At 40.6% G+C, this 19,517-nt stretch overlaps 1 protein-coding gene and 1 long non-coding RNA gene across 7 annotated transcripts in view; one reads left to right on the forward strand and one right to left on the reverse strand.

Moving 5' to 3' along the window:
- KCNIP4 (potassium voltage-gated channel interacting protein 4) overlaps window positions 1-19,517 on the reverse strand; it is a 927,129-nt gene that overhangs the window by 100,564 nt on the left and 807,048 nt on the right. Inside the window, exon 2 of one of the 6 annotated variants that reach the window (XM_028506525.2) lies at window positions 7,420-7,521. The exons of the other annotated variants lie outside the window; for them this stretch is intronic. Coding sequence (XP_028362326.1) covers window positions 7,420-7,521 — 102 coding nt within the window. The remainder of the gene's footprint in view (window positions 1-7,419; window positions 7,522-19,517) is intronic. 6 annotated transcript variants of the gene reach the window in all.
- LOC118499128 lies at window positions 124-19,245 on the forward strand. Its single transcript, XR_004901647.1, has 3 exons — window positions 124-1,294; window positions 17,943-17,947; window positions 19,235-19,245. It is a non-coding gene; the product is annotated as an uncharacterized LOC118499128 (long non-coding RNA).

Below are 19,517 nucleotides of genomic sequence, written 5' to 3' on the forward strand. Positions count from 1 at the left end.
ACTGAGATTTGACTGGGCAAATGTTACTATGAAGCAAATAAAGAAAACATCTATATAAAAAAACATATAATCAAGTATTTATTTTATTTTTTGCATTTGTTCCTTACCGTTACCTATTAAGTAACCTTTTGTAACCATCATGTGCTTTGGATAAATAGGGAAAGTAATTACTTTAGACTAGGGCATGGAGAAATAAAGTGAATCTCTCAGTTGTTCAATGAGGAGATAAAGCCACAGACTTGACAGCACGCATTTTTAAAGAAATAGTATTTGAGCTCGCAAAGAATAGCAAAGCTAGGGATTTCTTGATACTAAGCCATTTGTGAAATAGCTAGTTACGTTCCTTAATCCTATAATTATCTACTCAATATTAACGAAACCGGTGAGCCAGCTGTCAGCCTCCAAGATGTCATGGAATTGGGAACAACAAACACCATAGAATAAAGCTTTAATTTGGTGAATCAATTATTTTGATTGAATGAGGGCACTGAGATTCTACTGGGTAAATGTTATTATGAAGCAAATCAATACAATAAATATATATATATATATATATATATAAATAAATAACACACATATATTCAAGAGCAGTCTGACTGACTCTGAGAACTGTCACTAGTCCGGTAGATCCCCAACTGCTGGTTCTTAAGACGACAGAACCTGGAAAATATGTCCAGTTGACCTCCTGAGCCACCTCTATCCTGCTTGCTGCTCTGGGTCTGAGAGGCTGGTCTTTATGGATGGGAACTGCGTTCCTTGTCGTCTGGCTACCCACTGGGTTTGGCCAATGGGAAACGCCAACAGAATATCAGAGAGGAGGAAAAGAAGGAGGTCATGCTATTGTTTCTTTGGGCTCCCTTCTTGGTGGCTGTAGAGTTGACAGGAGTTGTTTTGCATTTCCAAAGGCCAGAGCCCCTGTTGTGAAGCCATCTATGATAGTTACAGAATTATCTACAGCTTTCTTCATTTTCTGGTAACTGGCTCTCTCGAAATGATAACTTTCACTGTTGCTAGCATTGTCTTTCATCAGCCTCTTGGGTCCAGGAAACCTGCCCATATCTTTGCAAATAATCCCTTCGTTAAACTCCCCTCCAACACCCTATTTAAGAGTGCCTTGTGTTTCCTGCCTGGATTCTGACTGCTACCAAATTACAATCATACCCTGGCACTCTTTGGTTTCAGAACTCATCCAACCCTGTACTCATCACATTTTGATGAGGGGAAAAAATAGTTTCAGCACTCGGTGCTCACTTGGGACTCTGTCACACTTGCTAGAACTTGTATGAGTCGCTACGTTGCCCTGCAAGAGAGAATGCTTCATCATCCAGCACTCGTCAGTTCTGGCACTCATCAGGAGTTCTGGAATGAATTTACAACAAGTACTGAGGCAGCTCTGTATGGGGTTTCAGCGTTCAAAGTACTGGACTTGGAGTCAAGTCTCCTAGATTTTTTTAAATAGCTCTGTGATTTGGAACAAATTATTTCCCTTCTTTAGGCTTCAGTTTACTCATATGTAAAGTAGGCTATTTTCCTTATAATAGGCTGTTATTATAGTTGTTGTTATAACAAGAATGACACTTATAACATTTAAACTATAATGACATTTTACTTAGATAGTATCTAATCCATGGAACCCCTCTATGTGGCAGCCCCATGAAACTGGCCTTCACTCACTGAATTTTCTAGTAAGGATTATTCTATTGATATGACCATCCCATATGTTGCAATCATTCCAACCCCCTTAATCTTTTGATTAAGGGGTATGGGTTTTATCCCAACTTCCAGTTGTGTGATTTCTGCACAGACCATCGCAGCATCCTGAGGCCACAGTTGCCTCGGTTGTGAAATGGGAAGGTGGCCTGACTTTCCCAGGGGGAGAGGACCAGAACTTAGGCTTCCCCCATGTTTCTTTCCAACTTGAATATTTGTGAGTCACATTATAAAAAAGTGCTACAATTCTATGCCCTCAAATGTATATTGAGTAGATAAATATAGGATTAAGGAGTTCAACTAGTTATTTCATGAAGGGCTTTATTATCAAGATATCCCTAGCTACTCGGTTCTATGTGAGCGCAAATATTCTTTCTTTAAAAAATAAATGCTGTCAATCTGTATTAAGGCTCTATCTCCTCACTGGATTACTGAGTAATTGACTTTATCTTCCTCTGCCCCAGCTTATCCTGATGAAGTCAGCAGGCTCTGGAGTCAGAATCCCAGGTATGTTCATTGAGAAAGTGGTCTTACTTCTCTGTGCCTCAGTTTTCTGAGCTGTCATATGGGGCAAATAACATACTTTCCTCAGAAGGCAGTATCAGTTGACTTAATAGTGGTGATATAGTTATACTCACGCTGTTTCATGTGCCAAGTGCTTTGCATAAATGCTCTTGTTTAGTGCCCACAACCACCGTGTTTTCTGATAATCACCGCGGTCTTTCTTTCTGTACTCGGAATAAACCACATGCATTTCCTCCTTAGAAACTGCACTTGCTGTTCCCTCTTCCTCGGACCTCTCTCTCCAGGCCCTCACGCTGCTGACCTCCTCTTGTTCTGGGGTCTCAAATACCACCCGTCAACAAGGCAAAACAGCTCTTCTTGCCACATCATTTCCATCATATTACCACAGGTTTACTTCCTTCATAACACTCCTCAACTTCTGAAATTATCTTTATTTTTGTTTTTGTCATCTCTCTTGCCATAAAAGCTCCATGAGGGCAGTGAACTACTATGTGTCCTGTTCCACACTCTAAGGTCAGTGCCTAGATGTGCCACGCATGGGGTTTCAAACAAGTATTGTGGAATGAATGATGAAATAAGGAAATGAAAAGGCCAGAGAATTTGTCTAAACAACTCCAGGTGTTTTGTTTAGTAAGAGGCATAATCAGACCAGGCCAGGATGACACTAACGCCCAGGCTACCTCCGTTTCCCTTTTTTCAATAGCTGTTAGAAGAGAAAAGGAGGGTCTAAGCAAGAGCCCTACCACAGAGATGAAAAGGAGAAATTAAATTAAAAGATATTTTACAGAAAACTGACCAGAGTTTAGTGACCAATAAGATCATGGGAGGAGGAGCATAAAACAGAGGGAAGATGATTCCATTGTCAGCAACTACATAGCTTATGGTACCAATAAATAACATCAGAAGCCAGAGAGTGGGATTGAGTGACAGGGACCAGGCTACTGCATCTGGCCTGGGTGCTCAATGACCAGAGGGCCATTGGCTGCACAGGGGATAAGCCCGAAAACTTGAAGGAGCTAATCCTTCACTCATGGTCCAAATGTTGCCAGCCTCAGTTGTCACCCCATTTCTCATTTTTGCTGGGGAGGCGGGGGAGGATCTGAGTGTCAGGACAGATACTGTCTAAGGCCAACAGTAATTCTCCACAGCTGACATCCATCACTCCTGCTCCACTGGGTGCCACTGCATTGATCTGTCACATTCTCAAGGCTGTGTCTGTTGTTTCCCAAACCTTTCCAAGGCAGATGAACTTCAGTATTTGTCCTACAGTCTTCTCAAACATCCGGGTCCAGATGTGAGGAGTCTGGGCTCCTGATTTTGGCTGTTTATTGCAGATGGGTGATACCTTCGATTTTCAAAAATTTATCAGTGTCTATGGCTTTGCATGCAGAAAGTCTTTGTCACATGCAACTTTTTTTAATGCTTTCACTTGAGGCACAGACAGCAGAACTAATGTGTAGTATGTACTTAACTAATGAGTATAAGGTGCATATAATTTCCAAATATTGAGTCCATGTAACAAAAAATTCAGGAGGTAATATATATGTTGTGTTTAAATATTTGAAAAGCCAACTCAAAAATTTTTGTCTAATATGCATTGGGAAAGTTGCATTCACAGAATTTAATTCTTTCACCCAATAATTCCAAATTTTGGAGAAAATAATCTAAAGGACATAGGGATATGTGTACCTAGATATGTGTACATAGATATATGCACAGATGTCTTTATTTTCATGCTATTCACATTATGGGGTAAAACACATCAAAAGGGAAAAATTCTAAATATCTAAAACTCAGAGGATTTGGTCAAATACAATTTATGTTTAGAGTAATTGTAAAATGTAACATCATGCTTGCCATTAAAATGATGTTAGAGTTTTCATTGCAAGGCTAACATTGATGAAAGCATGCAATGTAAAAAAGGATAAAACTTTGGCATCGATGAGATCTCATCAATGGACACACAGCAGTGACGAAAGTTGTTAGTGCTTATTTGTCAGTGCTTCAGTGTAGGTATAGCACTGAATTGCTATATGGCAGGATTATCAGTGTGCTGTGTGGTGTGGGTGTAGTCTGCTTGCGTGTGTGATTTCTCTTCTCTTTTTGTGCTTTCCAAACATCCTGCCATGAAGTTGAGTAACTTTTGTAAAGAAACCATCTGCCTTCCTGCCAAAGAGGAAGAGGAAGAGAGGAGGAGGAAGGCTATTTTGTAGAAGAAGGTGTGGATGCTGTGCATGACTCTCACGAAGGGGAACATGATGGGAAGTTCAAAGGAGGCTGATCTGAGCTCGCTGTGATGACAGGGGTCTGTCTGGGAACTAGACATGAGGAGAGACTACATGGCTTTCCTGTGCTCTCTCCAAACTCTCAGGGTTTTGATTGGGGGGATCTGAGTACTCCATGTCTCAGCAGGAGTGTAGGGTTTTCTGCAGGAAATATTTATTCTTTTATTATTTGCATAATATTCATAAACCTCACATTCCTGCCAAGAGGAATGAAGAGCCCTTTCTTATCTGCCTTCCCGGAAAAAGAAAATAAAATTTAGGGTGAGTATTGACCCTTTATTAAGCTAACTTTCAGCCCTTAGCTTTGAAGCTGCCTGAATATTTCCTCAGCCACTGTGCACTGCAGGCCAGCCTAGAGCTCCACAGCCAGGCCTCCCCCTCACCTAAAGATCTCTTCGTGGTGCCCACGCTCTTCCTGGTGGCCTAGGGTCCCCTGCCACTCTGATAACCCCTGTCTTTTGCCTCTTGCTCTCATATCATCTTTTCCATTCTGTGTCCAACCTCTTAGGTCCCAGATCATATAGATTGAGATCTGATGAAATCACCATTGTAAAGTAACACAACAATGGATTTAACATGGTCTCCTCTCCGAGTAATTTACTTCTGCATGCTGGGAATTTCTTGTGATAGGTAGCTAATGGGGAAATCGGTAGCTACCAGGGGCAGGAGTTTCATATCTGTAGACCTTTTGGAGTTCACAAATCAGTGGCCGTGCCTAGCAGGGGTTCAATATCTGCAGTTTTATGAAATCCCATTTTTATAAAAAGTAGTTTTTGGAGTCTTTCTGCTCATTTTTAGTATCTTTTTTTTCTTTTAAGAAATGTTCTGACTTCTTCCTCATACTTGGTTGAAAATTACAGTGCACCTGTAAATTGGTACTTTCGATTCCAGTGTGGAAGGAGGAAAGCAATGGCTGTAATAACCAACATTTGCTGACAAATAGTGGCAACAAAAGTACCTGCAGCTTCAGTGTCATGTAGGACTAGGTTTGGCATTGCTCTGGGTTACGGCCTTCTAAGTGGTTGATGGCATGTTATGCTTTGTTTTTGAGATGGTGTGAGTGTGTACAATGAAGGAAAACAAATCAAAGCAGAGAGTTTCTCACCCATAATTCTAATTTTTTTGTACATGGGATTATTACTATTAAAAGCAATTTTGTTCTGTCCCCTCTCTCCACAGAATGTTCTGGTAGGACAGATCTTTTCTATTTAGTGTTCTATTCTATTCTATTTACTGCCCTTTCTTTCCCAGCACAGGAATAGGGGCTGATGTATAACAAATACATGTTGAATGACTAAGTGAATTCATTAAATCTCATTATTATGATACATTACCTTTGGTTGGTGCCATGGAAATGAATTACTATTCTATTCTGGGTCTTTTGATTGGTTGTATGAGGCACTTTATATATTTTCTCCATTTTTGTTGTGGAGACTAATGAAGTTGCAGGACATTCACATTTTCAATTCACGAGTTGAGTCCGACAATTCCTACAACATGACGTGGCAGAACATGAAGAGAGGAGGTGAAGGCATGGGGGCTGGCCCTTCCCCTAGAAGGTTTCTCCCAGCTTTTTAGTGTCCTGTTTCCTCACTGGCAAAGAATGCCACCTTCCCTGATTCCAACAGCTGTCTGATGCTTGGAAAAACTCTTTATGAAAGAATGTTTGTGAACATTCAATATTTGTAAATGTTCATTGTACAGGATCCAGCAGAAATAATGCCTGCTCGAGTGTGGTTGGTAGAGTAATAATATGGGTGTACTAATTTACAGTTTTAATTTGAACATGTCACCTAAAAGGTCTTATGGTGTGGTTGAGTGTGATATTGTTATGTTATAGAATTGCATGCTTATGATTATGTAATAAAAGATGCTGTTATAAAAACGGGATGTTATTTGTGCTGGACCCTGTATCTTGTATTTGCCACAAAGTTGGAGAGAAAGAGAAAAAAACACAGAGTATGTTGATTAGTCTATGTGTCACCTTGGCTAGGCTATAGTACTCACTTATTTAATCAAACGCTAATCTAAGTGTTACTGTCAAGACATTTTGTAGATGTGGTCAATACCTACAATCAGTTGGCTTTCAGCAAAAGAGGTTACCCTGGATCATGTGGGTGGACCTCATCCATCATTTGGAAAGACAGGCAAAAACTGACATTTCCTGCAAAGGAGGAATTCTGTCTCAAGACGACAACATCAGATCCCATCTGAATTTCCAGCCTGTCAGCCTGGCCTATGAATTTCAGATCTGCCAGGTCCTAGAGTGTAGACGTTTATTCCTGAAAATAAATCTCTTTATATATATGTTCTATTTGTTTGCTTGTATGCGTGTGCGCGTGTGCGTGTGTATATATGTGCAAATGTATGTATGTATTCATTCTGTTTTTCTAGAGAACCATGATTGATACAGGTAGACAATGGGCAAAGAAAAAAGTCACATTGTGTAAATGTTTCTCACCTTACAGTAGTTTTTCAAACTTAATGATATTTATGAAGCTTGACAGTATCTAAATTACAACACCAAATGCGTGTATTGGGGTCAAGGAATTTACAAGATAATCCACTTTAAAGTATACACTCATCTGCTAACAAGTTAGACAACTGAGAATCCAAGAGTTGTCTGGTGTAGTCCCCACCCCACAGATGAAACAAAATCTTCCAAGTGTTTTGAAGCCCAAGCTCCTGCCACTAACACCATGCTTCCATCTGCCAATCAGGACACACCTCACAACTGCACAGAAGTTCTCCTGGGTGTTTAGGTAAACATGAATACATCAGTAGAGTTAGTTTTGCAGCGCATAATGTATCGGTTCTCTTTAGAAGCAGGGAACGGCAATGCATGCAGACCTAAACAAACAAAACAAACATTTTCGAGGAAACAAACAAACAAACTTGCTTTGAACAGCAGGAGACGATGTTTTGGCGGCTGAGCAGGGCAAGAGCTTCAGGAGCCGCTCTTTGATGCTGCGCTTGGTGCTGCTCTGAGCGTAGAGGAAACCTAGAAGATACCGACGGGTTCTGTTAATGCTGTCTTCCCAGAGCAACTAGGGCGGGCTGCAGGGCTTATCAGAGGAAGCAGGCAGGCGGGACCTGCGCACAGCCATCTGTTCAAGGCAATCACAGGCAGCAGGTTGGGAACCCAGGAGGGACAAAAAAAATCCTTTCCCCCTTCTGGTTTTTTGATTTTTGAGGTTTTCTTTTCAAAGCTTTTTCTTGTGTTGCATTAAAGGTAATGATTAGCAAGTGAAAACAGAATCATGCAAATATATCTTTCAAGTGACAAAAGTAAAATGTAGTGGCTTTTTTTTTTATAACCTTAGATTGGAAAGCAAATAAATATCATCCAAAGAGATAACTGGATTGAGATTTCAATATTCAAACCAGCATTAAGGGCCCATAGGGCAATTTTCTGTTCTCATTGCTCCTCATCTTTGATTACCAAGGACAGAGATGCTTTGCATAAGTCATTCACACTGCAATCACCTGTTAATACCTTTGCCTTCCCTGAAAGGGAGAGAAATGGATGTCCTTGATACGCAGCTTCATTAGCATACGTTGACATGCCCAGAGATGGGGCGGTCTTTCACATTTTTCATGTGTTGACATTTACTGGATGGAATTATTCAAGCAGAGTAACGCTAGAAGAAGCAAGGTGTGTTTGAAAAATGTTAACCCAGGAACAGACAAAGGGGTAAGTCTGACTTCAGCTAGTTCATGGGGACTGAAAGAAAATCTTTAGCCACCCAGTGGGTAAGCTCCTGAAACACTTGACTGTCCAACTCAGCATCAGCCTACCCGCTCTGAGCACCCAGAGCCCGAATTTATGTTGAGATGCATATACTGTCTCCCCCAAGTCAGTTTGGAAGGTGTTGAATGTAAAGCACATAGGAAAAGAACCAATTTAAATTGAGATCAGGCCATCTTTATAATATGGGCCTTGCAAATGTATCGTTTGTTGCCTTTCTACTTCATTATTTCAATCTCACAGTTATAAGAAGTCCTGACTACAAAGCTACTGACCATTTCCCTTTGGAGCTGGTTCCACCCCACATTCGTGTCTGTTGGCTAAGAAACCTGATAGATCTCTCGGGTGGAGAATGATAATACATGAGTAGGTAGATAAATCCAATCAGATCATTTCCCTGCTTAAAAGTCCTTTAAAACGTTCATGTTGTGCTGTGAAGAAAACTCACACTCCCCACTATGGACCCAAACCCCCTTACTCTGACGGCATTTTCCACTACCCTCCCTCTTGCTCCCAATGGGCCATCAACCATTGGTCACACCACCTATCTTGCCTTTGTTGGAACTCACAAACCAGGCTGCCACCCTGATCTTGACACTGATTTGGTGTGAAATGTCTTGTTCACTGGATATCCCAGGTGCTGGCCGAGAGTTCAGTCAGGGTCTGACAGATGAGTGAATAAATTCACTTTCAATGCCAAAGGAAGATCTGATTTCATTTCCTCGATTAGTATCTAAGTAAGCTTTTAAACTTGTAAAATACATAAACATGATTTATATAACTCAGGCTCTTCAGTTGGCTTTTTTCCATTACATTTCTAAAGGGGCACATCCATCTAAGAGCCACGTCCTCCTCAGGACTTTGGACTCTGCTTCAGCTCCCCAAGCAGGACATCTGCTTCTTCCTCCAAGTCACTGCAAATTTCCACCCACATCCTGGGGACCCTGGCAGGTCCTTCACCAGCCATCAAGTTCTAAATGCCTTTGCAGCCTTTACAACTCAACTCAAACACACTTGCCTCTAGGAAACTATCCCTACTGCATCCTGAAACCTTCCTGAGAAAAGAGAGACCTCCCTCATCTTCTGCTCTTCCTTCTCTATTGTTCCTGAGTCACACCCTATTGTTCTGGATATCACACCTTATTTGCAGAATGAAACCCTATTCTGACAAAGAAATAGAGAGGCAAGGCTCTATCAGCCACCTACTGTAGGAGAGAGCCTTTAGGGTTGTTGTTTTTTTTCACCTCTGACCCAGCTCCTTTGCTTCAGATTTGATTCTGCACATCTAGCCAAACTGTAATCATACCCGGCATTGGCACATGGCAGACACTCTAGAAATATTTGCCAGTTGTTTCACTTCCTCCTTTTCCCTTCCATTTCCATGTCCACCAAGCTTATTCTGTCTATAACTACTCCCTGGACACTCAGGCCTGGGGTTGGGGGAGGGTCTTCCTACTTCCCTGGTTACACTCCCTCCCAGCACCCACTGTTGGGGAACTAACTTTGTTTTTATTGGAGCATCTTTTGAACTGCTCTTGAGACTGCAAGGTAGACAGGCTGCTGTTTTTAATCAGGACTTAGAAGTCCCAGAGTTTAGTCCCTGTTTGACTACCTCAAGCTGAGCAACCTTGGGCAACTTATGAAACTTCCTTGGGCCTCTGTCTTTTCTTTATAAAACAAAAGATTCGTAGTAAAGAATCTTTGTTTTCAAAACAGAGTTTGAAGGTCCATTTTACGAGAGAATACAGGGTGGGGCAAATTAGGTTTACAGTGGTTCATATGGAATATAACACAATAATTAGTAAATGATAATACAAGAATAAACATTTTTGCGTACTTACACTTTAAACCTACTTTTGCCCTGCCCTATATTTAAATATAAATGGTATATGGTTACTAGTTGTTTTTCTAGTGTTTTCTGGTGAGTGAGACCTTTAGTTTCTGGAAGGCTACACGTGACCGTCATATAGTTTCCTCTCTCCTCTCTCTCTCTCTCTCTCTGTTATCAGATTATTATGCTTTTCTTTGTTTGTTTTCCTTACAGTGCAGTAGTTGCATGTTCAAGTGCTGTAGTAAAACAGCCTGGATCCAAATTCTAGCACCTCATGACCTTGGGTAAGCTTGTTCAATCTCTCTGAATCTTGGCTCATCAGTAAAATGGATTAGTTATAGTAACTCTTAAAGTTGTTATAATTAGAATCTAATGAGATAATACATAAAGCATTCAAGGTGCTGACTAGTCATAATATACCCTCAATGAATGTTAGATAATATTTTTTCTTTTTTTTTAAAGATTTTATTTATTTATTTTTAGAGAGGGAGGGGGGGAGAGAGAGAGAGAGAGAGAGAGAGAGAGAAACATCAATGTGCGGTTGCTGGGGGCCGTGGCTTGCAACCCAGGAATGTACCCTGGCTGGGAATTGAACCTGGGACACTTTGGTTCCCAGCCCATGCTCAATCCACTGAGCTACACCAGCCAGGGCTAGATAATATTTTTCCAGTTCACTGAGTAGATTGTGTTTCCTTTGACCTCATGTCACAACCTCTATCTGAACTCTGGTTTTGCCTCTGTGTGGCCTTGTTCATCCTGGAGATTTTAGTTTAGTAATGACTTTCTAAGGAAAACATTACATGACAGACCAAAGCAGATTATGAGCAGCTCTGTTATACGCTGATAGTTCCCTCTATTTTTCCTTATCACAACTATACATCTCTTTTATTGCCATTACCACAAATATAATTAAAAGAATCGATGACGCCATCATGTATTTGACATATGTCTTCCCCACGGCCATGTAAGCTTGAAAGTTTTTACTTCCAGACCTTAGAGGATAAACGCTGCAGGATGTGCTACCCTACTCTAAGCAACTGTATAACTGGGCAAGCCATACGAGGAAACTGTTTTCAAGCACTGAACAGCAAGCAATGTAGAACTGTGCTGCATGGCAGGAAAGACCCCAAGAGGTGAGCTCCGCAAACATCTTGGCTCTCTCTGCCTAGCAGCATGCCTTTTCCATAGTTCAGAGAGGTGGTATGACAGTGGGGAATTGTAACCCACCCCACCATTCTTTTGACATTGTTTCTGTAAGTGCTGACTCCAATATGTACTTTGTAGATAAATAGCATGTTTGTATAGGAATCCTAGGGACTAATTTCAAAGGATACAGGCTCCAATCTTCAGGCATCTCAGCTCTGGAAAGATGTGCTGACCTCCACCCATGGAGCCAGGATGAAGTAAAGCCAGGATGATGTAAAGCCAGGTGATGTGAAGCCAGGACGAGACAACTCAACCAGCATGACACACTCTGGACCATCACTTCCCTTATTGGAATGGACCGTGCTGATCTTCATGTAGAGAACTTTCCAACTCCTTCCCCTCATCTGTTTGTTCTGCTTTTCCTCTCCCTCCTTATAAAAACTTGTGCTTGTACTGAGATGCTAACATGGGCTTTGAGACATGAGTCTCCAATCCTCTCAGGTGACCAGTACTAAAATAAACCACTTTCCTTTTCACCAGCACCTGTCTCATGAATTTGGCTTTCATGGCAACAGGCAGCTGGACCTGCATTTGGAAACTGGGAAGCTCATGTTGAATAAGTTGAGGTGACAGAGATTGAAATTCAAGGCTTTAAAAGTGACCAGAATCTACAGGAAAGGGCGCTGGAGAGGAGAGAACTGGTATGTGTGTTGGAGGATAGGATCTGTGCAAGGATAGAATGTGGGTCATTGTTGTAGCTAATTTTATGTGTCAACTTGATTGGGCTAAGGGATGCCCTGACAGCTGGTAAAACATTATTGCGGGTGTATCTGTGATGGTGTTTCTAAAACAAGTTAGCAATTGAATTGGTAGACTGAATAAAGAATACCACCTTCACCAAAGCTGGTGGCCATTATCAAATAAGCTGAGGGATTAAATACAGCAGAAAGGAAAGGGAAAGAAGAATTTTTCTCTGCCTGAATTGGAACAACCATTGCCTCCCATCCATTGACACTGGTGCTCCTGGTTCTCAGGCCTTCAGGTTTGGACTGAAACTACACCACCAGCTTTACTAAACTTCTAGCTTGCAGATGGCATCTGTAGGACTTCTCAGCTCTATAATTGTGTGAGCCAGTATCTCATATTAAATCTACAGTAATGGAGAGATACATTGACTGGTTGTTGTCTCTTGCACACCCCCAACTGGGGACCTGGCCCGCAACCCAGGCATGTGCCGTGACTGGGAATCCAACCAGCAACCCTTCAGCTTGCAGGCTGGTGCTCAATCCACTGAGCCACACCAGCCAGGGTTCAGTTTCTTTGATTAAACCTGACTTTGCTGATGGCAGGATTCTCTTCAATTATTAAAAAGGCAAAAGATTTATATGATCTGCAGAGAAACCAGAATATTCTTCATTTATTAAAAACAAATTTATTGAGTGCTTACACTAGGCACTCTCCCAGGTGCTGAGAACAAGACAAAAAATTCTTACTTTAATTGATCTTACCTTACAGTCAGAGAAGAAAAATAATAAACAAAATTAAATTGCAAGATATAAAGATTGTCAGAAAGCAGGGGTGAGGTCTAGAGAATTCTGTGGGTGCACAGGTTGGGAGGTGCGATGGGGAAGACTTGTAATTTTGAATATGGTAGCCAGGGAAGGTGTCACTGGAATTATATTTGAGCAAAAATATCTAATGAGATGAGAAAGTTTATTACCCTATTTTGATTATTAGCAACTAGAACAGTGTATTACATATATTAGCAGTAACATATATTCATGGAGTAATTAATTTGACTTGTTTATTTGCTATTCATGAACATTTATTGGCACATACTATGGACAAAATAATACCTTAAGTTGACTGGCTATATAAACCACTGAGTATAATGATCTATTCACAAATGTATTACCTTAGAAATTAAAATTAAACCAACTTCCTTATCCCTGCATGTAGAAGATAAACCAATCTACTAGTACACCAACATTTTAAAAACCACGAAACAGAGCAATACAAAAAGGATAAAAAGTAAATGTGCAAAGTAGTAGGACACTCTATGTTGTGATATAAATGAATGAAAATGAATTCATTTGTTTTCCCAATGAGAAGGTTTTATCTTACAAAGCCCGAGTTTACTGAAAACAGACCAGCAGCTGTCATCATGCTGGTTGCCCCACATTTCTGACCCTCCACATCTCAGTAGAGGGATATGCAAGAGGTCATTTTTTCACTGACTGCTTTTTCTGTTGCACAACAAACGCCATTACATGCCAACGTCAGTTTCAGTGGTGAATGATGGTCCGTGAATTATGAATTTAAGAAGTAATGATGATGGTAATAGACACGATAATTTCACGTTAGTGAGAATCATGCTTATCTTCCTTTTTGTCTTCTTTCTTTTTTTGTAGTGTGGCTTATAGCAAAACCAAATATTTTCTGTGGCTTTGCATGGAAATAAAGGCTCTACTCTGTAATTCATAGCCCTGTTCAGCTTCTATCTTGTGCTTTTGAATTATGCACAATGTTTTTCTTCCTAGACCCTATGCCTGTGGATGTCTGGTGGAAATATGGCTAATAACGTTTCCATGTCTTTCCACGAATCAATAACTATGACAAAATCACCAGGAGTTTCAATGGTACTGTGATCCCATCTGCGTCTTGTTTGAATCAGTGACAAGGTAACTCATGGGCAGTGACTTCTTGCTGGGATAGGAAGTACATTCTTCACTAGTTACAAACGCAAACTTATCTGCTGAAATGCCTACTTTTAAAATGGGCTTAGAGGTCATAAATATGCAAACACAGGAATTAACATGGAATATTAAAAATATTTAATTAACCCCATAGAAGTGAGGGACAGAAGAATAGAGAAGCAAAGAGAATACATAATAACACAGCAGACTGCTGAAAACAGATCAGGGTTCATTTTGTATTTTCAAATTTATTCTTGAAGAAACCAGATCCCAGATAATTTGGAATTCATATTATGGTGACAATTCTTGCTGGAAATTGTTACGACACTGTACAAATTGCTTTTGGATCCACAAAGTCACCCTTTTATGAAGGGTAGCAGCAGGGCTGGTCACTGAAAACCATGGGAAAATAGATACATTTAATTTTGTCACCTTACGAATTTTGGAGGCAGAACACTGACCTTCCTAATTGACCTGTGTGTTTTGCCTGATTATAAAATTACCTCTGTTTTTTCTATCAGTTAATTAAGAAGGAGGGAGCCCGAAGGTGCTTGAATTTGCTCAAAATAATCTACAGCATCTAAATGCAAACAGAGTAAATTTAAGTCTTAGAGCTGCCACTTGAAGACCCGTGTTTCTCCCAAAATAAATGCTAGTCTCTCTCAGTCCCACTCCTAAGTATCTCTCTCTGCTCTGTCTCTCTAGCTCTGTGGGCGCCTCACTTTCTTCCCTAGTCATTGGCACTTCCCTATCTCTCTGTCTGCCTCTCCCTCTCCGTCTCTGTGTTTCTCTGGCTGCATGTCTCTCTCTGTCCTGGTCCCTCTATGTCTCTGTTTGCATCTCCCCTTTACTTTTCTCTGTCCTCTGTCTCTGTCTATCTGTCTCTTTCTGCCCTGGACTCAATCAAGGCCAAGTCCCATTTGACCGTCTTTATTTTGTGTTGATTGCATGCCTCATGAAACATTTACAGAGAGCGTTAGTCAGCTGAAGACAGGATAATTATGGTACCCAATGCTAAACAATTAGGTGACTAAAAGCCACAGTGCTTTCTAAATCAGTATGAAGTGCTTGTGATTGTCCACCGCACTGCCCTCCTCCACTGGCAGAACTTGCGAGAGAACACACGCCGAACATGACGTGGGAAAGGCATCAGTGTTCTTGGGGATCTGTTGAGATCCACGGTTGAAGGCCGATTTTCTTTTGTTCCTCTGCCAAAACTGCCAAAAACACTTGCTTACATGGTGACATCTTTTGTGTGGGAGGTGGGAAGTTATCTGGAGTTCCCTATAAGTGTGGTGACGAGATCTGGTTTGCCCAGGATAGTGCCCGTTTTTGAGAGTTGTCCTTACATCCTATGTTAGCACCCTATATGCCCTTACCCTTTTTATATTAAAAAAATGTTTCTGGTTTAGATGGCAAATTACATGATCATGGTACATTAGCAACCAGAAGGGATTGCTCCCACAGGCCCATGTACAGTTGTTTACTAAATGGCAACTTCATCACACTGTAAATAACGTAAATTGTGTGACATCGTTAACAATGGTTCATTAAAAAATAGCTATCATTAGCAGAAAAGGTAACATAGGTAGCTACAATGTAAGTATTTTGCAAACATTCAATATTATTTTAATAGTGTTGTGATATTTTTTCAGCTTTAAAAAGAAAGAAACCACGTATGATGACATGGATGAACCTTGAGGGCATGAGGCTAAGTAAAATAAGCCACTCGCAGAAGGACACAAATGTTGCACAATTCCATACTTAACTGGAGGCATCTAAAATGATCAAATTCGTAGAAGCCGAGAGTAGAATGGGGGTTGCCTGGGGCTGGGGGTGGGGTAAGTGGAGACATGTTGTTCACAGGGTATAAATGTCCAGTTTTGCTAGATGAACGAGTTCTAGAGATCTGCTGTAGGACGTGGTGCTTGTAGATAACAATACCTTACTGTGCACTTAAAGAATTGATAAGGGAGTGAATCTCACGTAAGTATTGTTACCAACATAGAATAATGTAAGTAATTTGGGACACCTGTAGTAGAAAGACTTGCTGCTTTGTATTCAGGGGAAAAAAACTGGTTGGAATCTAAGCTCTGCCACTTTTTGTTTGTGAGACTCTAGAAAGTGGCATTGACCTCATTAAGCCTCTTTGATCTTACCTGTATCATGGCAACACTAATAATGCCCCCCTTGACTGTGTCCTGAGTGGTTAGTAGGTTCAAATGAGGTTATGTATACCCAGCTACTGGCTAGTAATGTTCTCTCACCTACCCAGTGGGTGCTGGGAGAAATGTGTTTAAGCCTCAGTATGCAAAACAAAGAGGAAAATTTTGAAAGTGACGGCAGTACCTTTTATGATACAGCAGCAATTAAAGCATCCCCCACACCCAAATGTCTACCCTGAGTGCTGCCTCTGTAATAGAAATTTTATCATAAATATAAATCAAACCTAAACCCTACTTTACTGTTTCCTGTCTTCAAGCTAATACAAATAACCATGTTATATTTATACATTAGTTCCCAAAAGTCTCATTTCTCATGTTCACTGATCTTCACATGCACATAAGCATTTCTAATGCTCAAGCAATGTAACTTCAAATTTTCCTTTGGGATAAGTCAAAAATCAGAAAGTTGGTTGCATTTGAGTGAAGTTGATTCCTCCGATGACAAAACCCACAAATATAATTTATAAATTGAGCTTTTAAATGATTTGGGATTATGAAGTTCATTTTCTCATCTAACAGTGTTTTTTTAAATTACATAACGAATCTTTCTGCCCCTCCCCTACCCCTTCACATTAATATTTATATAGCCTAGACTACCCTGTTCATTTTATGATTGGTCAGTTACCTGACTCCTGCTTCGTAAAACCATACTTAAAAGTACCTTAAAAATCATCTGTTTTTCTTCTATTCAAGTTCTTTTGTATAAAGTACTACAGAGTCTCGTAGTTCACTATAAGAACTTTAGTTTGTGCTCAGAGTGAAATAAGGAGACGATGAAGGACTCCTGAGCAGGGCAGCGCTGTAGTCTGGCTTATGTTTTCCCCAAGACATGTTCATGGCGCACTGGCAAAAAGGCACCCAATCCCTGCTCTCACGGAACTTAAAATCTAATGGAGAAGACAAATATGAACAAAGAATTAAACAATAACACAAGAAAGTCATCTGAATTTCACTTGAACATGATCTTGCCCTAGCAAAAGGTGGAGAAAAAAACACCTAAAATACAGCACTCTACCCACAATAAGAACTTCTATGTAACAAGTATTTTACAATCATTATATCACTTAACCTTCATGTGGCAGATAATATTATGATAGACAAATGACAGGCAAGGAAACTAAGGGTAGAGAGATGCTTGCAGCTCCTAAATACCAAGATAGGAACACACGTCCATCTGTCTAACTCCTGGGTATGACAGTCTGACTTCAACATTTCACTACGACACCTCTAATAAGTAGACCACTTCCCTTACTGGGCGTGTCCAACTGTGTAGCCTTCAGCTACAGAATATGTTCTACTTTATGGAGTGGTTTTTACACTCCCCTCCCTCTTCCCCCTATTAGGCTTCTTGAATCATTCTATCTTGAATATGGTACCAAACACTTAGTGACCTGTATTCCTTTGCTAGAAAAGCTGCCTCTAATCCCATTTTCTATAGGAAATCCATCAAACTCCTGGTGGTATTAAAAAATAATGCAGTTGAGGAGAAAGCTGCACTGGGAGATCCAATTTCTTCATCTGAAAAATGGGGGCAATAATATGTGACACTTACTAATCTCAAGGAATTTGGGAGATGAATGAAGTAATTGTTTCTGCAAAATCCTTCCAATGCAAGAAGAAATAACATACAATCCATTATAACTTCCAGTAGGAAGACTATTTCCTATCCTTTTGGGTCATTGTATTCAAGTCTCATCTTTCAACAATGTATTTATTCGGCAGATTGATTTGTTCATTAATTTAACCAGTAAATATTTATAGAGTATATATAAACAGACCCTGTGCCAGACACTGGGGATGAAAATCAAATAAGATATGCACTAAAGCTCAAGGGCTAATGATTCTGTGAATACCAATTACTTTGCCCTAGCTGCTCATTAGAATCACCAGTGTGGCTTTACAGATGAGCCATGCCTGGTCATTGCAGACCAGCTGAATCAAGTGACTCAAATGTAAACCAAACTCTGTTCTGGGCCAATCCATGCCAGATAGGTTTTCCTAAGAACTGTGGTTTGCAGTTTCAATATTGCTAATTGACCTCCAGTTGTTTCTACATAAACGCTAGACTGGATTGAACAGTGTTTCTCAACAATTCACGGGCACAATGAATCTCAGAAAGTGAACTTATTTGGAAATAGAGTCTTCACAGATGCAATTAGTAAAATTCAGATGAGCTCATACGGGAGTAGAATGGGCCCTAAATCAAATGACTGGTGTCCTTTGACACCAGTCAAAGGACACACACACACACACACACACACACACACACACACGGAAGAGGGCCATGTGATGATGGAGGCAAATAGTGGAGTGATGTGGCTACAAGCCAAGGAAAGCAGCAACCACCAGAAACCAAGAGACAGACGTAGAGCAGACCATGTCTCAGAGCCTCCAGGAGCCAGCCATGCTGTCCCTCTCACTTCAGACTTCTGGTCTCCCAAACTGAGAAAGAAAAAAAATGTCTGTGGTTTTCAGCTACTCGGGTTGTTGTAACTTGTTAGGAAATCCCTAGGAAACTAACATAGACATCAGTTAACAGATTTTTAAGAACCGCAGGAAAAGTCAAATTAAAACAGGGCCAAATATTTATCCTCTACTTTACATAGAACATTCCTTTAATATACAGAATCTGTGGTGTACTTGTGGCACTTTCGTAATGAAACTGAAAGTTTTTACAAATTGCTACCCAGCATACTCATCTTGGGTAAATCAATCACTACACGCTACCAATGAGTGGATTCTACCCCTGGGGAGTCCCCATGTTCTATATTCTGCAGTAAGTCTCTGTTGAGTCTGATCATTCACAAGCAACTAAACTGGAAGGATCTTCTCATCTTAGTTTTAAATTAATTAATTAATTGATTGATTAATCAGATATTCATTGAACACAAGATGGCTCTCTGTATCACTGAGCCTCATAGCCAAACTCACTACAAGGGCCTACAAAGTCTGCACAATCCTCCCACCAGAACTCTCCTGTCTGTCTATATTCCACTTACACTTCTCATTCTTTCCTTGTCACCCACTGGTGTCTCTCTGCCTGCTATGCCTCCTAGACAAGGAGAGAGCCCTCAGGAGACACCAGTCCTGATGGCACCTTGATCGTGGACTTCCGGCCTCCAGATCTGTGCAATAAAATATTTTGGTTGCTTAAGCTATCCAGTCTTTGATAACAGTGGCCTTAGCAAACAAATACAGATAACTATCAAATGTATCATCCAACTTAGAACACCACTGAAGATGAAAAGGGGCACTATAAGTGATGGTACCGAGACAACTGGCCTAAACCGTGACTTCCCAGGTAGAGCAGGAACTTCGCCAGCCCCTCCCCATAGTCCTGTCACTGTTAAC

This window comes from Phyllostomus discolor, chromosome 1, assembly GCF_004126475.2.
Source record: "Phyllostomus discolor isolate MPI-MPIP mPhyDis1 chromosome 1, mPhyDis1.pri.v3, whole genome shotgun sequence".
Taxonomy (NCBI): Eukaryota; Metazoa; Chordata; class Mammalia; order Chiroptera; family Phyllostomidae; genus Phyllostomus; species Phyllostomus discolor.